This window comes from Acromyrmex echinatior, chromosome 9 (genome assembly GCF_024713525.1).
Source record: "Acromyrmex echinatior isolate Ae372 chromosome 9, ASM2471352v2, whole genome shotgun sequence".
NCBI lineage: Eukaryota > Metazoa > Arthropoda > Insecta > Hymenoptera > Formicidae > Acromyrmex > Acromyrmex echinatior.
Window position 1 is genome coordinate 3,102,455 of NC_141860.1, and position 21,871 is coordinate 3,124,325.

Sequence of the window (21,871 nt, forward strand, 5' to 3'; positions counted from 1 at the left end):
GTTCAATCGAATTCGCTATGTGAATAGCATAGTGTTGCGAAGTGTTTAAACCTTGGAAAATCTTTAATAATATATATTATTCGATTGAATCTTTAAGGGCGTGTCTGCCCTAACTCTTTAATATTTCTAAATTTAATCTTTTAATCTTAATGTACTATTATGAATGCCAAATTCGAACTTTTAAATCATCGATTACAAAGCAGTACTCTTCTCAGGTCAAGTGAGGAAAAACAATGTTATCCTGTTACTACTTTACCTCGTGTGATTATCCTGTACCTTATTATTATATAATAATAATAATATTATATATATATATATATATATGTATATGTATATATATATATATATATATATATAAAATATAATATATAAAAATATTATCGAAGTTAAGGTAACTCATTGTCTGCCATACGTGCCATCAAAAATAATGTTTTTTGTATTTTTTTAGCTCTCTCGATATCATTTTTGTTTCAGAATTTTCTTTTAATATCTAAATCTTTTGATCTCATTGAAGTATTAAAGCTTTATATGATCTCGATATTTGCAAAATATTTTATTTTTGGAATGCTTCAATTGCACAAAATTCTTAATTACTCAAGTATTCTTTGATTTTATATTTAATTTCTCTAAAAAAGAAGAATTTTTTTGCACTATTTCATTTCGGTCTTCATGGCAGATAAAGTATTAATATCACTTATTACACTCTTTCTCCAATTGTTGAAGTTTAAGATTTAATCTCTCTGACAGAAACAATTTTATATATATATATATATATATATATATATATATATATAATTGACTGTTAAAAGCATTCTATGAATTTATTCTTGTTCGCAAATGTAATTGCGAATTTTTCAGCATTGTGAATGCAAAATGCGCCTTTTGCGTGTTTAACAAGATTAGCGTGTAGTTTGTACATATACATGTATGCACCTTTGTTAAAACGCATGTACACTCGTGCATATCTGTGAGAAAATAAATCTACCTTTGTACCATGAACCGCTGTATTATTTCAGTCATTTGTCTATTAAATTCTTAAAATATTACATATATAATATAACATCAGAAAATATATATAATTCAAGAACATATATCTATTTATATTTGTGTTATGTTTGTAATAAAAACTTGATAAGAATTCAATATTCTACTTTAAATTTTTATTAAACGGATGACTGTTAAACAAATTTTTATATCTTAATTAATTTTTAAAAGTATAGAATAGAAATATACATATATATAAACATTGCATTTATGTGCGTGCGTGTGTGTGTGTGTTATATATGTATATGTATATATATATATAATTTTACAATGAACAATTTCTCACATTGCGAATGTTTTTGATTATTTTTGAATTTAAAAATACTGCTTGTAAAATGGCGGGAAAATATAAACTTGTTTTTTCTATTTTCTGACACAAATAACATGATTTTACAAAAATTAAATTTGCGAATGTATATAATAAACATTATATTTATAACACTGTATACGGTTTTCTTTAATAATATATTTCTATCTTAATACCAGTAGTCGCTGTACTCTCTACACCCTACTGACTACACCAAATTCTTTCCTCAAAATAAATATGGCGGACGAGGTTGTACTTGCAGATCGATTGAGGTTATTATTTCTTGCTACAATAGCAATTATCGGTCATAGCACTTTATCAAATGTCTTATCAAGATGTGCAAAGTATAACGTGACGATGAGCGAACGCGTGTTCGCGAGATATGACTTTAATATGCCAGGATTATGAGAACATTTGAGTGGACTCGAGCACAGAAACGAAAATGGCGAAAATACAATGGTCTTTGACGAAGACTCCAAGTATTCTTCGGTAAATTCATAAATATTTATATTTGTTGGATTTAATATTTACCAGACATCTATTAATTTTTATTTTCTATCACATCAAATTTATTTCATTCCTACTTTTACTATTGTTTATGTTAGTTGCATTAAAAATTATTGAATTTCAATCCCCCCATTTATTGATCTTTTATACCATAAATTTATATGAACTTAATAAGTATGACGATCAAATTCGACTTGTTTTAAGGAATAGTTTAAAACAGAAATGGTGGCGACTTCAAATTTCTATTAAATCTTTGTTCTACAATGACTTTTTGAGTTGGAGTTACATTTGTGATATACTTATGGAACCCATGTTCTGGTTTGTCGAGAACTTCACTTCTTTTTTGGGTCCGGTAAGATTTTTTATATACTTGTTCTTGTATTGAATTACAAAATCTCATTAGTTTTTATTTAGCATTTAAGATTGTTGTGTTTGTTATGCCTAATAAACTTTATGTAATTAATTCAGTTGAGTTAAAAAAAATCTATACGAGAATTTTGATATTTTAAAAACTAATTTTTGTGATGATAAACTATCAAATTTTAAAAGATCCGATTTACATTAACTGAAATATATTTTTAAAGATTGTCTCATTAGAATTAATTATTATGTTACGCTAATATTAAAGTATTTTTGTTGCAATTGGTGAATATATTTTATTTATATTCTACAATAAATGAGTAATACTTGGACATATAGCTATGTTTATTACGTGAAGCTTAGAGCATATACTAATGGAGCAAGCATTGCCTATGTTTTATATAGTGAACTGGCGAGCTGATAAGTAAGACAAAGAAGGAGATATTTGGCAATAATTTCTCTCTCTCTCTCTCTCTCTCTCTCTCTCTCTCTTTCTCTCTCCTTCAATTTGTAATTGGCTCATCAGGTTTCATTTCTGTTCGGACAGCTGATGACAGCAGTGAAATGTGATCCCTGCTTATCCCTACGATGTCATAAACTCTTACAAAATGCCAGCCTTTTGTTTAATTACGTGTAAAGCGACAGACGATAATAAATTATATCGGGATATATCATTTCACAGGTAAATTAACGAAAAATATAAATAAATATTTACTTTAATGTTAATAACAAAACCTAACCTCTATTCGTTACGAACACTCTTGACAGAGAAAACACCACAACCAAATATTCTCCTCTTTTTGTCTTACTTGATTGCATCCCTATTCAACACAGTTCGCTCCACTAGTGTATGCTGTAAGATATGAAATTTCATAAAATGTTCCATGATACTTTGTTCTACTTATATGTATAATGCAAACTTCAAGCCACAATATATTTACTAAGTGCTGCAGTCCATAGGTGTTTGTAGCAATGGTGAGCCTGCTGACCATCAGTATTGTATACATTGCCTACTATGTAGGTCTACCCTGGTGGTGGGAACGGAGTCCCATAATGACGATAATCTTATTGCTAGTTGGAAACTGGCTGCTGGTTAATGTCTGCTTTCATTATTATATGGGTGTGACTGTGCCAGCAGGAAATCCACCTCAGGGAGGCCTTATACCAGAGGCTGTAAGCATCTGTAAGAAATGCATCAAACCAAAGCCACCCAGAACACATCATTGTTCTGTTTGCAACAAGTGTATCCTCAAAATGGATCATCATTGTCGTATCCTTATATATTTTATTAATTAATTTTATACATATAGCCAATTTTCATCAATTAATTATTCACCATAAATTAATCGTGTATATATTGTCAATGAAAATTTATATAATCATTTTTTGCAACATCCTGTAGTAAGTCTTCCTTAATCAATACACAGCATGGTTAAACAATTGCGTTGGCCACTATAATCATCGGCATTTCTTCCTATACATGGTTTACACCGTAGTTGGCGTTATGTTCATTATGATATTCGGCGTGCAACTCGCCTATGAGGAATTCTTCCCTGACCAGGAACCGGAATTAGATGGCCATCCAGTACGCCTTAATAATTCGGAAATAATTCCAATGGTACATTAGTTAATTGCACATAAATATATTTTATTAACTATCACTTTAATTAAAATCTTAAATATATACTTGATTGATACAGACGGAATCATTAGATCATTTAAGTAAGGAGGAGCTAGCAGAAATAGCAAGACAGGCGGCAGAAACTGAGATCAAAGAATGGCAAAAAAGATTGATAATTTTTGCGGGTCTAATCTGTATAGCCACATGTGCAGCATTGGGTGCTCTAGCCTGGTGGCATGCTCGTCTCATCACCCGAGGAGAAACGAGCATCGAGGCACACATCAACAGCGCGGAATCTAAAAAGTATCGTGCTCAGAATAAGTTCTATCAAAATCCTTATGACTTCGGGTCGAGGGAAAATTGGAGATTGTTCTTAGGAACAAAAAGCAGGTAGAACTTTTATAAATACATATTTAAGTAGCGATAATACCGATTAAAATATAATCAATAATATAAATCATCAATGAAAGACTAGCTAAACGAATGAGATGCAATGCATATTTATAAAATATATCACTTTTACAGAATTTGCCAGAAAAATAAATTTAACTAAAAATATTAAACTTTGCACAAAAGTTCTTACTGAACCTCACATGTTATTTAATTTTATATGGTAATTACAGGATTGGGTAGTGCTAAGTTAAAAAAAATAAAAGTTAAGTTAAAAAGTTAAAAAGTTAATTAATTTTAACTTAGTTTTACATTTTAGACTCTTAACTTTTTAACTTTATTTAGTTACATTTTATCTCTCTCTCTCTCTCTCTCTCTCTCTCTCTCTCTCTCTCTCTCTCTCTCTCTCTGTAACTATTAATTTTTTATTTAATTCTCTGAAGTTAAGTCTCGGAGACATAATATGCGGCAATAGCGATAATTTAAAATGGTAAAAATTGTAAAAGTGAGCAAATTGACCAATGAAATTATAAATATTTTAGTGAATTTGCTCATTTTTATAATTTTCACCTCATTTTAAATTACAGAATTGACGCTCAGATTTCAATCTGTCAGAAACTGTTTCGATCTAGTTTTTAATAGGTTGAAATCTATTATTCCTTATTGCTATCACTACTCCCTCATATTGTGTCTGAAGCTTTAGTTATATCACAGGCCATTTATAATTGAATCTTATATACTAAACAGTATATATAAACAAAAATAATGTAAATAAAATATAGAGTATTTTCTAAATAAAGTATATATTTATTATTTCCGTTATTTGTAAGACTGAAATCCTAGAAACATGAATTCAAAAAATAAAAAAAAAATTTAACTTTTAACTTTTTAATTAACTCTTAATTCAATTAGTTAACTCTTGGTTCCATTAATTAAATTAACTTGTATCTTAACTAAGTTAAATTTTCAAGATTGTTAACTTAACTTAGTTAAAAAAAAAGTTAACTTATCCAACCCTGGGTAATTATAACATAATTCGAGATCCTTATGTTCTTTCAATTTTAATGACTATGATTTTGATTTAAAGAAAATTGGAAATTAAGCTTATTATAACAGCTACTTGAATTGTTGATACTTTGTTCAATATTATTTTTGTATTTGTATAGTCTCATTGTCCAAAAATTTGTCTAATATTATTTTTATAATGTATCTCATTAATTGTTACAGAAGTTGGTGGCATATCTTATTCCCATCAATCCATGGTCCTTATGGTGATGGCCTTACATGGCGAACTATTCACGATAGTAAAATCTCTTGATTTTTAACAGTTTAGAAGATCAACATCAATGCTGCATTCTAAATCCATATCTTGTGATTTCTCTATTCTTACTTTCCAATATTCTAGTCAGAATTGCAGACTGGTCAATTGTATTCATAATTTCTTTTGCTAAAAGCAATAATTAAAGCAAGTAGACTTTTTTGAAATTGCGAAATTATTTTTACATGGTAAAGGTATATTACGTTACAAAACAATAAGTAGAAACATTTGCGAATGTTATAATATTTTATCTTTAATAATTTGAATTGTTTGAAAACTAATTGATAACTATTTATGTAAGACTTAATTTAACCAAATACAATATAATTTAATAAAATATGTTTTTTATACCTTTCGTAAAAGTCGAATAAATTGTGATTATTGTCCTTGCGGCCAGACTATACCTTCGATCCACGAAATATAATGGGACACTCTAGTATAAACACCGGGAATATCGATCATTGCGCAGGCTTTACCAAAACTAGTGATACCAATCAGTTGGAAGACGCATTTATTCTCAGAAACTATTTGGAGAGGACCACCGGAATCTCCTTGGCAAGTGTCCCTTGTCCAGTTGCCACTAAGATCGCCAGCACAAATCATACTTGGTGTGATACCGTACGGAACTTCTTCTGTGGAACTGTTATGCCGTATTGTACACAATAGATTATCTATCACATTCAGTTCAGCCTTTTGTAATCGATCGCTCACCTCTCCGCCTGAAGTACATAATTTAATATGAATCAGTACTCTTACCTTATAAAAATTTTTGATCTTTTTTTATAAAGGACAACATTTATTAGGAATGTCCTGCTATATGTAAGTTCTTAATAAATATAAAGCATTTGAACATTTAGATTTTCTAAAACATTTAGCTTTATGATTTTTTTCTTATGATTTTAGGATTTCATAGCAAGTACGAAAAGAACTACTGAGCTACTTACTGTATTTGGTAACACCCCAGCCGCTCACCCAAACCTTGCTAGGCATGGTATTAAATAATTGATAAAGACACGCGGGTCGTATAGACTTACTAAACGTAACAACAGTCATAAGCTGTACCAGAGCTATATCCGCATACATCGCAGGTGGTTTATAATCCGGATGAGTTTTTATATCTTTAATTACAGTTATAACGCCTTTCTGGTCTGATAAACTGTGGAAGCCAATCTTTGCGTCTGTTATACCGCCACTGCAATAAGATATAGTGTATAGAACTAGTTTTATTAATCAAATTCTTAAATAATTGTAAGATACCAATCACTTATGTAAGTTATATTTTAGATTGCAATTTCTAAAACATTTAAATTAGAAAATCAAGTAGACTTTTAAAATTTTATAATTTTTTCTTAAGATGTGTAGTATGTCGAAAAAAATTACTATAGTATTAAATAATCAAAACAAATGACAGTAGAGTATATTAGTATATTAGCTTAAACTGTAGTATTAGTCTTAAAAAATATTTTCAAATTTTGGGATTGTATTGGATTTATCGTTGTATTCAGTAAAATAGCTAGCAGGAAAATAAAAGATTATTTTTTTGTTAGAATTTTTGAGTTGTTTAAAGCGAGAGAAATTTTATATGTAAGATTTACTCTGTCCCATGAGTGCAATGAGCAGCGGAAATCACCCACGTATGTGAAATCAGCGTGCCGCCGCACATCAAAATAAATTCGTCAAAATTACGTTTGCCTAGTGCAACCATGTGAGGAAACTCGTCGACACGTGCTTCGGTACCACCAACCACCAAGTTATTATTTTCTTTCTCACAACTATTAGTCAATTTATGTATGGCCGATGATGAACCAGTCAGAGTCGACATCAAAGTTGTCTCCACAATTTCTCCCACATATTCTTCGCACTCTGAAATTTATTTTATATATATAATAATATTATGGTATACATTGAATATATAAAGATATGTTCAATGTGTATAGGGTAAGAAAATTCACATTCAAATACTTTACTCTTTACATTACAAACGTGTACAAATGTGATCTTATGCATTTACATTTTCGAACCTGTAAATTTTTTAGTTCTATATGTTCTTAAAATATATGATCATATTCTACTTACTAAGTTCTGATATCGGTTTTTCCGGACTGAGCTTAGAAGGTAACAGTTCCTTCCAGGATGGTACGTGTGAAGTTGGAGAATGAATTTTAGGAGGAGTAGGAAATATAAAATCATTATTCGGTGCTGGTGTATTAGATGTTGATGTAGGATAGGATGGTAGTGGTGCATAAGGTGTTTGCGAAACAGGACTTGGTGAACTAGAAGACTCTACCTTAACTTTTGGATCAATTATTTCTTTAGTAGAATTACGAAAATTTGTCAGGAAAGGATTCGCATTACTATTAGGAAACGGATTATAGTTATTATTGGGAAAAACTATATTAGATGCCTGTGTTGCAACAGCATTTGACAAGAGTGAGTTTTCAATTCTGTTACTTGATGGATACAAGAAAGGATTGTTTTGAATATTGGGAAGATTTAGGTTGGACGATTGGAGAAAAGGATTTGTCGCAATGCCGAAACTCAGTTGAACGTTCTTCTTCGAAATGCCATTATCTAAAAAATATATCTAAATGTGTATATGTGCATATAAATTAAATTAAAGTTATAGAGATAAATATCTGTATAAATGTGTGTGCGTATGCGTGCGTGCGTGCGTGCGTGTGTGTGTATGTGTGTGTGTGTGTGTGTGTGTGTGTGTACGCAGGATCCAATAAGTTTTGACGAAGCGCTTGAGTGTATATAGAACGAACTAAATCGAATCGAAAAGTCCTCTATCATTTTGCAATTTTCGCAATAGTTAAAGATATTAATTATTAAAAATCGCTGGTTTTCGATATTTGGAATATTAGTTTTCAATAATTTTTACTCAATACTATCAAGACTTTACAGAAAAACAGCAAGAGTCAAAAATTGTTTATTTTCTTCCCATAAAATTCTGAGAATTTTTCCAGAATTTTTTAATAGTGTATTAACGTATTTTCTCATGTTAGTAAAAATAGTTATCAATATATAAGAATGTGCAGTATTAAAATGTTGAAAAAACTCTGAAAAATTTTTAGAGCTCTAAGAGAAGAAAATAATTTTATCTCTTGCTGTTTTTCTGTAAAGTTGATAGTATTTGAGTAAAAAATTATTGAAGATTAATATTCGGGAATTATTCGACAACATTATTAAACTTCCGAATTCTTGCTAACAAAAGTTCCCACATAGAAACACTAGAAAAAAAAATCAAGCGTATAACGCTCCCGTTGAAATCGCGGCTAATTTGAGAGTTCACTAATTAATAATTTAATAATTATTAATAAATAATAATAAATACATTAATAATTAGTTAATAATTAGTTAATAATTTCTAGCGATAAATAACACTTGAAACTGTAATCATGAGTTTTTTCTACCGGTGGACCAAACGAAAACCACATTAAGGATTACGAAGATCACAACCAAGCCGAAATGAAAATTCATCACTAAAGAAAAGTGCGAGAGATCAATGCATGAAGATCGAGTATTCGACGTCACGTCATTTGACGACGGAAATAAGCTAACTATGATGATGGAATCTGCGTCTCTCTTTCTCATATTTCATCTCCCTCCTAGTTTTGCAAAGAATGAAATAAGATAATTGGTAAAAAAAATATAAAAAACGATAAGAAAGCGCATAGAATGCATAGAAGATGAAAGTGGGGAGTGATCTTAACAGTCTGGGGTTATCGAAGATATCGATTTTGCAGTTTTTTCAATCTAGTAAGTTTAGTTGGATTTGATCAAACATGTAATAATCATTAATTACACACGAATTGTAAAAGTTAAATCACAACAGAATTTTGTACATCTGTTAAATTGTGCAATTTAGAATGTGTAGCATAACAGTAACTTCGTAAATGTCAAGTATAATTAACAACGCAATAGCAAGGATAAATATGCATATTCGTCTTTGATCAATATTTGATTGATCAATTGGAAATCTCCGATTCTGACGTCAAAGCGGATGAACCAGTCGATGTATTCTACAAAAATTGATGAGATAAGATGTCGGTAAAACAGGATAAAGACAAATCAATCAGTATTACTCATCAATATACAGAAGTATAAGAAACGTGACACAAAAAATCTTACGCAGTAAAATGTAAACAGTATAAGTAAAATCAACATCTTGGATTTGCTTAATTGCATTATCATTTTATGTTTTCTACTATGATTAGCCGATTGGCTTACTGTTTACTTCTTACTGCTTTATATTTTTTTATACGTCTTAAGTTTATAATATTATAGAATAAAAATGAAAACGTACGTACATATATTGCCGCGAAGAAGTGGAAGAAGGAATAAAGTAAGGAGAAATTATTTAATAATAAATTGGAGACAATAACTAACATTTATATTAAATTAAACTATTTAATAGTAAATTATTATACAGAGTGTCATTAAATTATGGCATCACCCATCCTGAGCAGGTAGGCGAACTAAACTGAATTGAAAAGTCCTCTACCATTTTTTCCGCAATAGTTAACGAGATATTAATTACTAAAAATCGCTGATTGGTTTTCAATAATTTTTTACTCAAATACTATCAACTTTACAGAAAAATAGCAAGAGATAAAAATTGTTTATTTTCTCCTTAAAGTTCTGAGAATTTGTTCAGAATTTTTTAATACTGTATTTTTACATAGTAGTAAAATAAGAAAATGCAGTACTACAAAGTTGATAAAAAATTCTTAAAGTTCTATGAGAAGCAAATTAATGATTTTTATCTATTGCAATTTTTCTGTAAAGTTGATAGTATAATATTTAAGTAAGAAAAGTGAAACATTTGAGAGCGAAATATGTCTACATTTCTGAGACAGCTCTGATATAGCAAAATATTCGCTATTCTTGCACATAAAATCTTTTTGAAAGGTTGATGAAATGTACAGAAAGAGAATTCGCAATTTTTTTGAAATATTATCAAAATTGTTTCAGCTATTTCTACAAAAATGATAATTAATATATTCGATACTTAAATAATATTAAATTTATTATGTCGACATAATAAATGTAAATATTGTTTAAGTATCAATTAAACATATAATTACATATAATTTCTGAAGTACTCAAAATTCATTAATGCTCATTTCTACCAATCTAATTCTAAAGATTCTAAAGAAGAAAAAGACAAAGAGTAAATTGAATCGAGATTAAAGTTAATCTACGTTGATAAAAATGGGCATAAGAGTGATCTGATTACAGATTTATAAACTTAAAGTTTCTGTTCTTGTCATTATTCGTTGTAATGTTAAATCGAACTGACATGTATTAAAATTTTATCAAGGATCCAAGTGATATTTTATAACCATGACTATATTAAAACTGTGATAACAATTGAGTGCGTTTAGTATAACTATAACTTTATCTTTGGATTTTTTATTCAATTATAAAGTTAATATAATTATATAAATTTGTGATTATATAACATTGCTATGTAAATAGTATATTAAAAGAAATATTATTAATAATACTACATATCAATAAAAAAATTAATTTTTAATGTTATTATTCGCTGATTATTAATTTAGAACAATGACTAAATTTTTTTAAAAATACAGAACCCGCTCTTGCTTTATAATATTCTTGCACAAAATAATAAAAAGAAAGAAAAAATGAAGGTAAGAATAGATAATTCTCTCTCGTCAAGAATTGTTGAAATAATTTTGAATATTAAATTTTGTGTACAAATATGAGTAATTAACATTTAAGAATATTAATGATATGTAGCATTGTGACATACGACTCGTGATAGTTATTAATAACTTTTATTTTTTCTCTTGTAAATTTATTATGAGTTTCTTCTTATTTATTGAATTAAATATATTGTTAAATAGAATAAGATTGAATCGTTTATTTGAACGATAGTCGTATTTTTAGTAAAAGACTTGTATAAGAATTAAATAATTCTTTTATAACTCTCTCAACAAGAATAAATATAAAGTGTTTCATTGTTTATCTTCATTCAGAAGCGTTTGATTGATCAATTGAGAATCTTTGATTCTAACGTAATTGATTGAAGCAAATAAACCAATTAGTATTGTATATTCCACAAAAATTTCCAAGATACAGAAAAATATTGATAGAATAGAAAAAAAAACAAGTTAATCCAGTATCACTTATCAAGAGACAACAATATAAAAATTAACAAAAAAAATACAATAATAAAAATTTTTGACATTAAAATAAAATAACCAATAGATTAGAGTTAATGAGATGACGACGCGCGGTAATTTCAGTGTAAAGAGAACGATGGCATGATGCATACTCTCGCCTAGGATGCTGTTTGAGCCGAATAGGTGACAATGTTTCATTTTTACACAGTTCAATTTTACACAGAGATTATCATATAACACATTTTATTTAAAAGTGAGATTATCATATAACACATTTTATTGGACATTTTATCAATTTTAAAAGTTCCTAATTATATAGAAAATTGATCCCGATGAAATGAGTTAATTTCCAAATATGATGTAATTTACAATATGGCAAACAAAAAATAAGGCTGAATAATAGAAAATAAATAGACTGAAAAAAATACTGCAGCATTAATCTTGAAAAGTATTTTTTAATTTTGAGATTTTATCGTTACTGATTCATTACTTTCAATAAAATGGTTATATAATAAAAAATTTTTCATCAGAAATTTTTCATCAGTTTTTTCATCAGAATTCGTAAATACTTCAATGTAAAAGGAGTACTAAAATTTACTCTGTTCCATGAGTGCAATACGCAGCAGAAATCACTCAAGTATGTGAAATATATAATGTAACTATTAAATATATTAAATTTAATGGAATAATTTTTAATTATTAACACAGGCCCACAAAAAAAGTGCTAGGGAAGAGTGAAAAAATGATCCATTTTTCTTATTTTTGATCCATTTTTTCGCTCTAGATTGAAAATTTGCCCTGAACGATCCTATTTTTATGTCAGAATCGCATTCAGCGACTGAAAAAAACATAAGAATAGCTGAGTCTTCATCTTAGCATCTTTTTTTTTGTGGATCTGTTCAATTAACGAGCTCCTCAAAATTAAAATAAGTTCATAACGTAACGAAGGGCTTTGGAGATGCCATTTAAAATTATATAAATTAGTTATTTAATGCTCATTAGTGCTTACATAAACGAACGTTTCGGCTTAAGTTCGAACCATCCTCAGCATAACAATAAAAAAAAAACAGAATAATTGCATCTAATTATGTTGAATTATGTCATCATTATCTATTATTATTGTTTGTTGATTGTGGCAAGATGAATAACAAACGACAATAATAGATGATGATGACATAACCTATTAGATGCAATTATTCTGTTTTTTTATTGTTACGCTGAGGATGATTCGAACTTGAACAGAAACGTTCATTTGTGTAAGCACTGACTAATGAGCGTTAAATAATTAATTTATATCATTTTAAACTGTGCACCGTTTTCCACGCTACTCCAAAGTCCTTCCTTACTAAACTTAAATTTTTAATTATTATATAACAATCGAAATAATTTTCATGATTTTATAACAAATTTTTATCATCAATTATTGCTGTCACCTTCATCTTATTATAACTATATTTATTTTACCGATAAAATATAATTAAGATAATAATTTAATTATTGTTAAATAAAATTTAATAAAATAAAGAATAAAATTATAAAATAAATTTCTTATTTTAGAGATAATTTTGTATTGTGTTTTAATCAAAAGTAAATCAATTCCAGAAAGAAAACATGGACGATCTACGATGGCGGAAATTATTTATTTGAGATTAAAGCACAGGGAAGAATTAATTTTAATTGAATAGATAAATGTACATTTTTAACTTTCACTTATATCAATATTGTATTGTCTCATCAAATTATATTTTTCTGTCATTCTTATAATCTTACATTATTATTTTTATAGCTGTAATGCGTTATATTTCGTTTTCTGAACACCAACATATAATCACCGATGTTTTACTGAACAATTTTACTGAACATAACAAAGTTTACTAACAAGACAAAGATTTTTTAATTACTGATACCAACAGTTAGATGTCTTGACATTGCGAAGTATAATTTCATTTGCCATCGATTGTCCATAGTATAAGTTTTTACTTTTTTGACAAATTCCAACGTATTTTATGTATGTTACTATTCAATTTAATTAACAAGATGAAGATCCTTTTTAATTTATTGATACCAACAATTATTCAATGCATAGTATATTTTTAATCGATCGTTTACATTATGTTTTTTTACTGTTTAAACACATTTTGTAAACATTGATAATGATCCGATTGTGATTGAAACATTTGTTGTTGCTAGCCGGTATGGTATTAAATTTCATAATTAATTTATTCAGATATATATACTACTGTTTGCAATGTATGACTGATTTTAATATTTTTATATGAATTAAAATTTAAGTATCTATCAGATGACGTATCTTTTTGTACAATTTAAAAATAATATTGTCCTCGTCTTTAATTAATTTAGTATCTACAAAATCTGATTGTCTTTTTATATTTCTAATATAATCTGTAAACGTTTATATATCGAGTTAAAAACATATAACGTTTCATCTATATTATTCTTAGGAATTGATAGTGAAATATCATCAACGCATCCAAAAAAGAACGATATACTAAACGTCTTAAATTGAAATATTTCATCAATATATTACAATATTTCCGACTAAGTATTGTAATTTAAATATCAATATTTCATGATATTGTAGCAATATTTCCAATATAATATTAAAATTTCAATATTGCAGCAATATTGCTACAATTCTGATGATATTTCGCGCTATTAAAATATTGCAATGTTGCTGCAATATGCAATTTTGTGCTGTAGAAGTGATAACAAACAAAATTTATCTAATAAGAAATTATTTACAATTACTTATTCCTTTTTCATTCAAATTCAAAGTAAATATTTAAAATATAAAATCGCAATGTGATAAATGTGAATTAACAATTAATTTATATAAAATATAAATGTTTAACAAAATACTTTTATTTAACCGAAATGTATGTTTATATAGACCAAATATAATGCATAGAATAAGACGCGCAATGTAATTTATATTTTTGCATCAAATACATATATAACGTAATAAGGTGAAACAAAAAATTTCAAAAAGCTGGAGAATATTTACTTTAGAAAAAAACATTATAAAAAAAATTTTAGAATATACTTAACATGGACAATATACTGGTTCGCGTCTTCTTACAATTAATAAGAACAGGCAGATATATATATATATATATATATATATATATATATATATATGTAGCACATTATATGTGCAGCTTACAAAGTATATTACGTTATGATATCAATCACATTATTAATAGGAATACATGCCAGATTAAAATTGTGCTATGTAAAGAAAAAAAAGGGGATTTTTATTCAATCTTTTTGCTAATAATATATGATTAAAATTGTATAAACGTGTTCGTTAAATCTCGTGGTAAAATAGATTCAAACTGTACAAACATCAATATTTATGTACATGCTCCATCAAAGAATCATATGTACATACCTCTGTAATTGACCTTTAATAAAGAGCGCAAACGCTTTTTCACGTTGCTTCTGTATCATCTCTGATTAGTCACTAATATTCTGTACAGAACGGTTATAATGGCAGAAGACGATCTAATCCCAGTTCGTAACTGGATGCGTGAACATTACACGAAATTGATAAGAACTAATAAAGCAACATGCAATTATTGTAATGTTGAAATCAAGATATGTGTTACACATTTAGTTGTTTTCCATAGGCACTTGGTAAACGTACATCCAGAAAAATTAACAGAAGAAGAGAAAAAAGAAGTTAAATTTTCATGGATTTGGGATCATTTTATTGCAAAAATAGATAAAGAGGCAATATGCAAACATTGCCAAATAATAATTAAATACGAAGATACAACTAGATTAAAACAGCATTTAAAAAAACATCACAAGTAAGTACACTCCATATACATATATTAGAAAAATAATAAACTCTGAGAAATGTGTTAAATTGACAGTAATAAAATCTATATTAGTTAAGTAAATATAACGCAGAGAAACGTAATCATATATTGAAAAATGTATTAACGTAACTTTCCATGCGACTTGTCAAATATGGTATAATTTATATTCGCTTTTATATTCGTACTATATGTACAAACGTATTCTGTAGTTTTATTGAGTACAAAATCCATTCAAGGAACTAAAATTTACTACCACCACGTATAAAAAGATCAACAATATTTGACCACTGTGGAATAGTGTATACCTAATTCAAAATAATATTTCTACTGCATTTTTTATCGTTTTTTAAATCATTCTTTATATTATATATTGTAGCATATTGGGTCCGAATTCATATATCATAATACATGACGAAAGCACTTCATATAGCGATGCAAACAAGGATATAACTTTAAGAAATGCAAATCAAGAAGATTTACCTAACTCATCAAACCTAGCTAACAATTTGAATGAATGTACAAAAGAAGCAAAAGCACTTAATGAGTAACTATAATCGCTTTGCGTTAATTACAATATATACATATATATATATATATATATATATATATATATATATATATATATATAAATAGATCTTATGAATTAAATCTTAAATTTCCTACAAATATAATGTACTTACTACATGAAACATTTAATTATTGCTTCAACAATTACCTCTATAATATGTACAGCCAATCAGAAATTATTTTTTCAGGGAAGCAGAAGATAATGTAATTCCAGTTCGTCACTGGATACGTAGACATTACACAAAATTAACAACATCTTTATTACAATGCAATCTTTGTAATAAAACATTGATAATGTGTATTTATTGCTTAGATCTTTTACATAGACATTTGGTAGTGGCACATCCAGACAAATTAACAGCAAAAAATAAGAACGATGTTAAATTTTGTTGGATTTGGGATCATTTTACCGAAAAATGTTGTAAAGAGGCAATATGCAAACATTGCAAAGCAACAATTATCTATGGACATACAATTCATTTAAAAGAGCATTTAATAATACATCATAAGTAAGTACACTCCATAATATATTAGAAAAATAATAAATTCAGAGAAATATGTAAAATTGACAGTAATAAAATAATCTATATTAACTAAGCACGTAAATATAACATAGACAACGTAATCATACATAAAAAAATGTATTTAACGTGCTTTCCATGCGTCTTGTCAAATATAAAAACGCTTTTATACTTGTATATGTACAAACGTAATCTATAGTTTTATTGAGTACACAAAGTCTATTCAAGAACTCAAATTTACTATCACCACGCATAAAAAGAACCAGAAATATTTGACCATTAATAATTTTAATCGAAGAATAGATAGAAGTCAGATTTGTAAAATATTTAAATTTACTTGACTACAATCCTGATTGCTTTTAAATGTTCGAATAATGAGATTCTAAAAAATGATAATTCTTAATACTTCCATATAGTAGAGTAGTGTGCATAATTTGGAATAATATCTCTACAGTATTTTTTACCACTTTTTTAAAATCTTTATATAATTGTAGAATATCAGGTCCAAATTCTGATTGCGTAATAATTAGTGACAGCTCTTCAGATCGTGACATAGATGCAAACGATAAGATATAATTCTAAGAAAGTAAAACATCAAAAAGCTTCATCTAACTCAACAAATTTAAATAAGGATTTGCACAAATGTATGGAAAAAACAGGAGCATTTAACGAGTAATTATAATTGCTTTGCATTATCTACAATACATATAAATACATCTTTTGAATTTAACACGAAATTTTCTATACAAATATGTATATTCTATCTATTATATGAAACATTTTTTTATTGTTTCATCAATTACTTTTCTAATAAATAGACTTAGTATACAAACAGAAATTATTTTGTTCAGGGAAACAGCAGACAATTTGATCTCAATTAGTTACTGGATACGTGAACATTGCACACAATCAACAAAAAGTAATAAAGCAATATGCAATCAATGTAATAAAAAATTATGTATTAGCCACTAAATATTTTACATAAGCACTTAGAGGCACATCCAGATAAAGTAATAGAAGAAAAGAAGAAAGAAGTTAAATACATTGAGTTTAAAGCTATTTTATAGTGAAAAACGACACAGACAGCATGCAAAGAATGTAAAGCAACATTAATTATGTACATATGTACAATAGGTTTAAAAGGACATTTAAAACGAATTCTCACACACACATACACACACACACACACACACAAGTACGTATATTCTCCATGTATATCAAAGATTGATATAATGTTATCCGCGTGTGTATCATTTTTTTATTCTTACTAATTTTATTAAACATTGTTAACCCTGTGTTAAACAAGAACAAAATGGTACACGAGGGTACTCGGGTATTTCTAAACGTAGCCAACAAGAAAAATCGTTTGTTGTAAGGTTGATAATTATAATTTGGTGTGTAGTTTTTTAAATTATGAGTCTCACTGAAAAACTACGAAAATAAATATTCTAATTTTAACATATTCTTGTACTTAGTCTGCTGTAGTTTATTTAAATTTATAAATATGTAGAATATTATTTATAGTTCTACGTAATTTTACCGAGAAGTATATGGAAAACTGCGAAGTATAAAAATCTACAAATTTTGCAATTTTAGCACTATTCTAAGTTTTTGTAGCATTTTTCGAATTCAGAAAAGTTTCGTAGACTTTGGCAGTTATTTTTTAAGAACGCAAAATAGGAATAAATGCTTTTAACGATCTTAACTGAATCTATACTTGTATAATTCTATTTGAATTTGTATACTATGCAGTTCATTAAACTGCGTGCCGAAATGATTTTTCAGTCTTGAAACGCAAACTCTATTAAACTATCGCAATATCACGAGTTAATTTGACTAGCAATTTAACAATCAGATCTTTTTCACATGTTAGAGTGATCTCAATAATAACTGATGTGACATATTAACATCTATAAATAATTAATTCTTTTGTAAAAAATAATCTAAAAGATGATCGCAGGAAATTCAAGACATTCGACTCTTTGCGAGATATTTTTCACAATGAGAATTAATTACTTACAGATTTTATATATCACTTAGCATTATTTTAAAATCATTCTAAGCTTTCTTTTTCTGGGAAAAAGCATCAAATTGCTTAAATTACTAGTATAAATTAATTTAACTCGTGATATTACTACAGTTTAATAGTGTTTAATAGAGTTTGCGTTTCAAGACTAAAAAATCATTTTGGTGCGCAGTGTGAAGAACTACATATACATATATGTATATAAATTGACACAGAATTATAGCATAATACAAGGCACTTAAGGTCCAGCTAGGACCGTAAAAAATTCTATTGATTATATTTTCATGTACGGTCGAATGAGATTCAATATTTGATATTGTTTATTTTTTTAAGTTTTCCGTATACCTTTATTTCTTGTAGAATTCTGTTAAATTCTTTTTGCCGGGAAAATTCTTATAATGATGATATATTTAAATCCATAACAATTGTTAAAAGAAATAGCTGTCATATATATATGATTGTCGAGTACAGGTTATGTTAAATGCCAAATATTTCATCACTTTATCAAATTTTTGTCATTACTTGTATCTCAATATAGATTCACACTAAGCGCTTCAATTTCAGTGAATCATATTGTGAACAATCTTCCCGATGCAAATTCGGCAGAATATGTAAAATTATCTAATTCACATAACAAGATTAATTAAGTCATTATGTATAAAGCAAGTACATTTATTAACAATTGAATTTACTATTTCGAAACTGAATGAACATTGAACGAACATTGCTAACAATGTTCAAACTTTTCTGCAATCTCAAATACTGTAACATTACATAACATATTATATTACTTTGACCGTTTTCCTAACATTGCAGCATTGACGAATTTTTTATCGAATTTTTATTAATGCCACACTACAAATTATCAACTTTCAACTTTTTAATTTATCTTGTTTTGCTTCGTTATGATTTTTATAAAATATAACGATTTAAATATTGATCTTTTCCCATGTAATATCCCGTACAACACAGAAAAATTACAGAAATATTTCATTGCAAGATTGTAAAAATATTGCGAAATATTGCAATATTTTAGTAACATTGCAACAATATTACAACATAATATATATTCAATATTAGGTTTTGCGCACAGTGGAGTAATATTGCAGAAACATTGTAATACAGTAATATTGCAGACATTGACTATATTTCTTATGTCCGTTTCCATTAACTTTAATCTCGGTTCAACTCTCTTCGTCTTTTTCTACTCTTCAGAACTAGAAAAAGACGAAGATAAATTGAACCAAGATTAAAATTAATCTATGTTTATGGGCATTAATCGGGTAATAATATTTGTAGTTAAAAACCAGTCATTTCATTTTTCAGAGGAATATAGCTACGATTGATCAGTTTCATAACTAGATGTTATTAAACCCAATTAAGTGTGCCGTGTAAAGGTGATCATTAATTCCTATTTTTCCATTATGTTCAGATTCTTACTTTATTAGATTATACACAAATCGATATATACAAGTCTTAACACTCAAAGCGAGCTTTCTAACAGAGACACAAATCAATACAAGAGTCATTTATTTTTTACTGATTATTGAATAAGGATAGGATGACTCTTGTGTCAATTTTTGTCTTTTACTGTAAATATTTTTAAAATACTGCTGCAACATTGCTGAAATAATATTGCAAAAAGAAGTCTTCACAATGTCTCTTGCAACGTCTTGAATTGCAATATGCGACGATGAAATGTTGCAGCATTGTTGCTACAAGTTTCTGTGCTATACGGGACATGAAGAAGATGTTTTATTCTATCTTAAGGATTAGGCCACAGTAGCGCAAAAAAACAGTCTATCTTTGACAAGAATTTATGAATATATGAAATTCAAGAAAGAAAATTCAAGTGAACTTCGTTGCCCTTTTACAGTTTAAATATTGATATATAAATATATATATATTTTTTTTAATAAAAAGTGACGAAGATACGCATCCATTTGTAGAGGCCTTCCATTTTGATATTGTCACACGGGCGAAAGAGTTTCTCCCATAATTTTTAACCTATTAAGAAAAATCCAAAAATTTTTATAATCTAGTCATGTTTTTCTATAGAAGTAGGGAAATTTCTTTTTTTTTCCAAAAATGACGTACAAATGAAAAAATATTTTTTTTGGGGGGCAAAAAAATGATGAGAAAATTGTTTATAACAAAAAAGTTTACAATAAAATTAAAATTCCTTATATACTTCTATGTAAAATATCGTTTTAAAGCTGCAGTTAAAATTTCAATTGAATCGATAAAGATTTGATCGAGTTATCCTTTCGCCCGATTTGAAAAATACCGTTTCGAGAAAAACGCGTTTAAAGTTTCAATTAGTGTTTAAATATAGGAATTTTTTATTTACTTTAAGTCTGAGATGTCTGGACCATACAATTTCCCTTCTGAATTTAAGTTCTCCTCCTCTTCTTCCCTTCTGAACGATTTCAGAGATAATCGAATCTCTTTTGCAGCTGAAGTCAGCGATCGTTCCTCAGCTATTATTCGTCGCTTGTCAGCCTCCGTGCAGAAATTATCCCAATTGTGATGTCCAACACTTCCATAATCCTCATAATACTAGTTAAGCCATTGTTGTAGACACACACAGTAATATGTCGAGGATTTGTCCGCTAGACAGATTTCGAAGCTGAATTCCAAACAGTTGCGTTCAAATTTCGAAGACGAATTAAATGCTGTACACGAAATATGTTTTCTTGTGCCCTTTATGAGCACAGAAAACTACATTAAAATTTCTTTCAACTGATAATTAATTTCCCCTCTTTAGGGGGATCTTTATTCACAAAAATACAAGCATAATAGGGTCGGACGCGTCAAAGATTCTCAAGGCACTTTACGTGCGCTGAGAAGTGCCTCGGCAGAATCCTCTTAATGAGCTGTTACAAATTTTTCCTATCTATGAAACATTTTGTATCTTATTTCTAAGACCCTAAAGTATCATTTGAGCAAAAAAAAAGATAGAATTTTCAAAAATTCTATTGTGGCCTAACCCCTTAATTCTGTATTATGTGGAAGTAAGTTCATTTGTATTTACATTTATTAATGTACTGTATAATCTGATCACATTAAATAAAATATAATATACAATTGACAAAATACGATATGACTGTTTTCAAATTAATATACCTTAAAAAAATAAAATTATATTGAATCAAAAACAAAATAAATTTTAAAGCTGAAAACACTCAAAATAATCATTTTTACAGTTTG

General features: G+C 28.0%; 3 protein-coding genes across 5 annotated transcripts; 2 read left to right on the plus strand and 1 right to left on the minus strand.

The window, feature by feature from the left end:
* The first annotated feature begins 1,549 nt into the window (after window positions 1–1,549).
* LOC105151208 (palmitoyltransferase ZDHHC16A) lies at window positions 1,550–5,919 on the plus strand. 2 transcript variants are annotated; one of them, XM_011064770.2, is made up of 6 exons: window positions 1,550–1,840; window positions 2,063–2,210; window positions 3,179–3,488; window positions 3,646–3,836; window positions 3,919–4,229; window positions 5,457–5,919. In XM_011064770.2, the coding sequence occupies exons 1-6, from the start codon at window positions 1,794–1,796 to the stop codon at window positions 5,545–5,547; spliced, it is 1,098 nt and encodes a 365-aa protein (XP_011063072.1). In that variant the 5' UTR covers window positions 1,550–1,793; the 3' UTR covers window positions 5,548–5,919. The 2 variants fall into 2 exon arrangements, with proteins under 2 accessions (XP_011063072.1, XP_011063074.1); XM_011064772.2 differs by lacking the exon at window positions 1,550–1,840 and having other exon boundaries at window positions 2,067–2,210; window positions 3,172–3,488.
* Window positions 4,593–9,138, minus strand: LOC105151207 (serine protease snk). Its single transcript, XM_011064769.2, has 6 exons — window positions 8,964–9,138; window positions 7,624–8,118; window positions 7,143–7,410; window positions 6,492–6,739; window positions 5,899–6,266; window positions 4,593–5,676 (listed from the first exon to the last, which is right to left on the minus strand). Exons 1-5 carry the CDS (start codon window positions 9,028–9,030, stop codon window positions 5,926–5,928), a joined length of 1,419 nt encoding a protein of 472 aa, XP_011063071.2. The 5' UTR covers window positions 9,031–9,138; the 3' UTR covers window positions 4,593–5,676; window positions 5,899–5,925.
* Window positions 9,139–15,125: 5,987 nt separating this feature from the next.
* On the plus strand, window positions 15,126–21,762 carry LOC105151206 (uncharacterized). 2 transcript variants are annotated; one of them, XM_011064768.2, is made up of 5 exons: window positions 15,128–15,535; window positions 15,924–16,091; window positions 16,303–16,623; window positions 17,130–17,307; window positions 17,487–21,762. In XM_011064768.2, the coding sequence occupies exons 1-4, from the start codon at window positions 15,213–15,215 to the stop codon at window positions 17,209–17,211; spliced, it is 894 nt and encodes a 297-aa protein (XP_011063070.1). In that variant the 5' UTR covers window positions 15,128–15,212; the 3' UTR covers window positions 17,212–17,307; window positions 17,487–21,762. The 2 variants fall into 2 exon arrangements, with proteins under 2 accessions (XP_087265572.1, XP_011063070.1); XM_087409446.1 differs by lacking the exon at window positions 17,130–17,307 and having other exon boundaries at window positions 15,126–15,535.
* The last annotated feature ends 109 nt before the right edge of the window (window positions 21,763–21,871 follow it).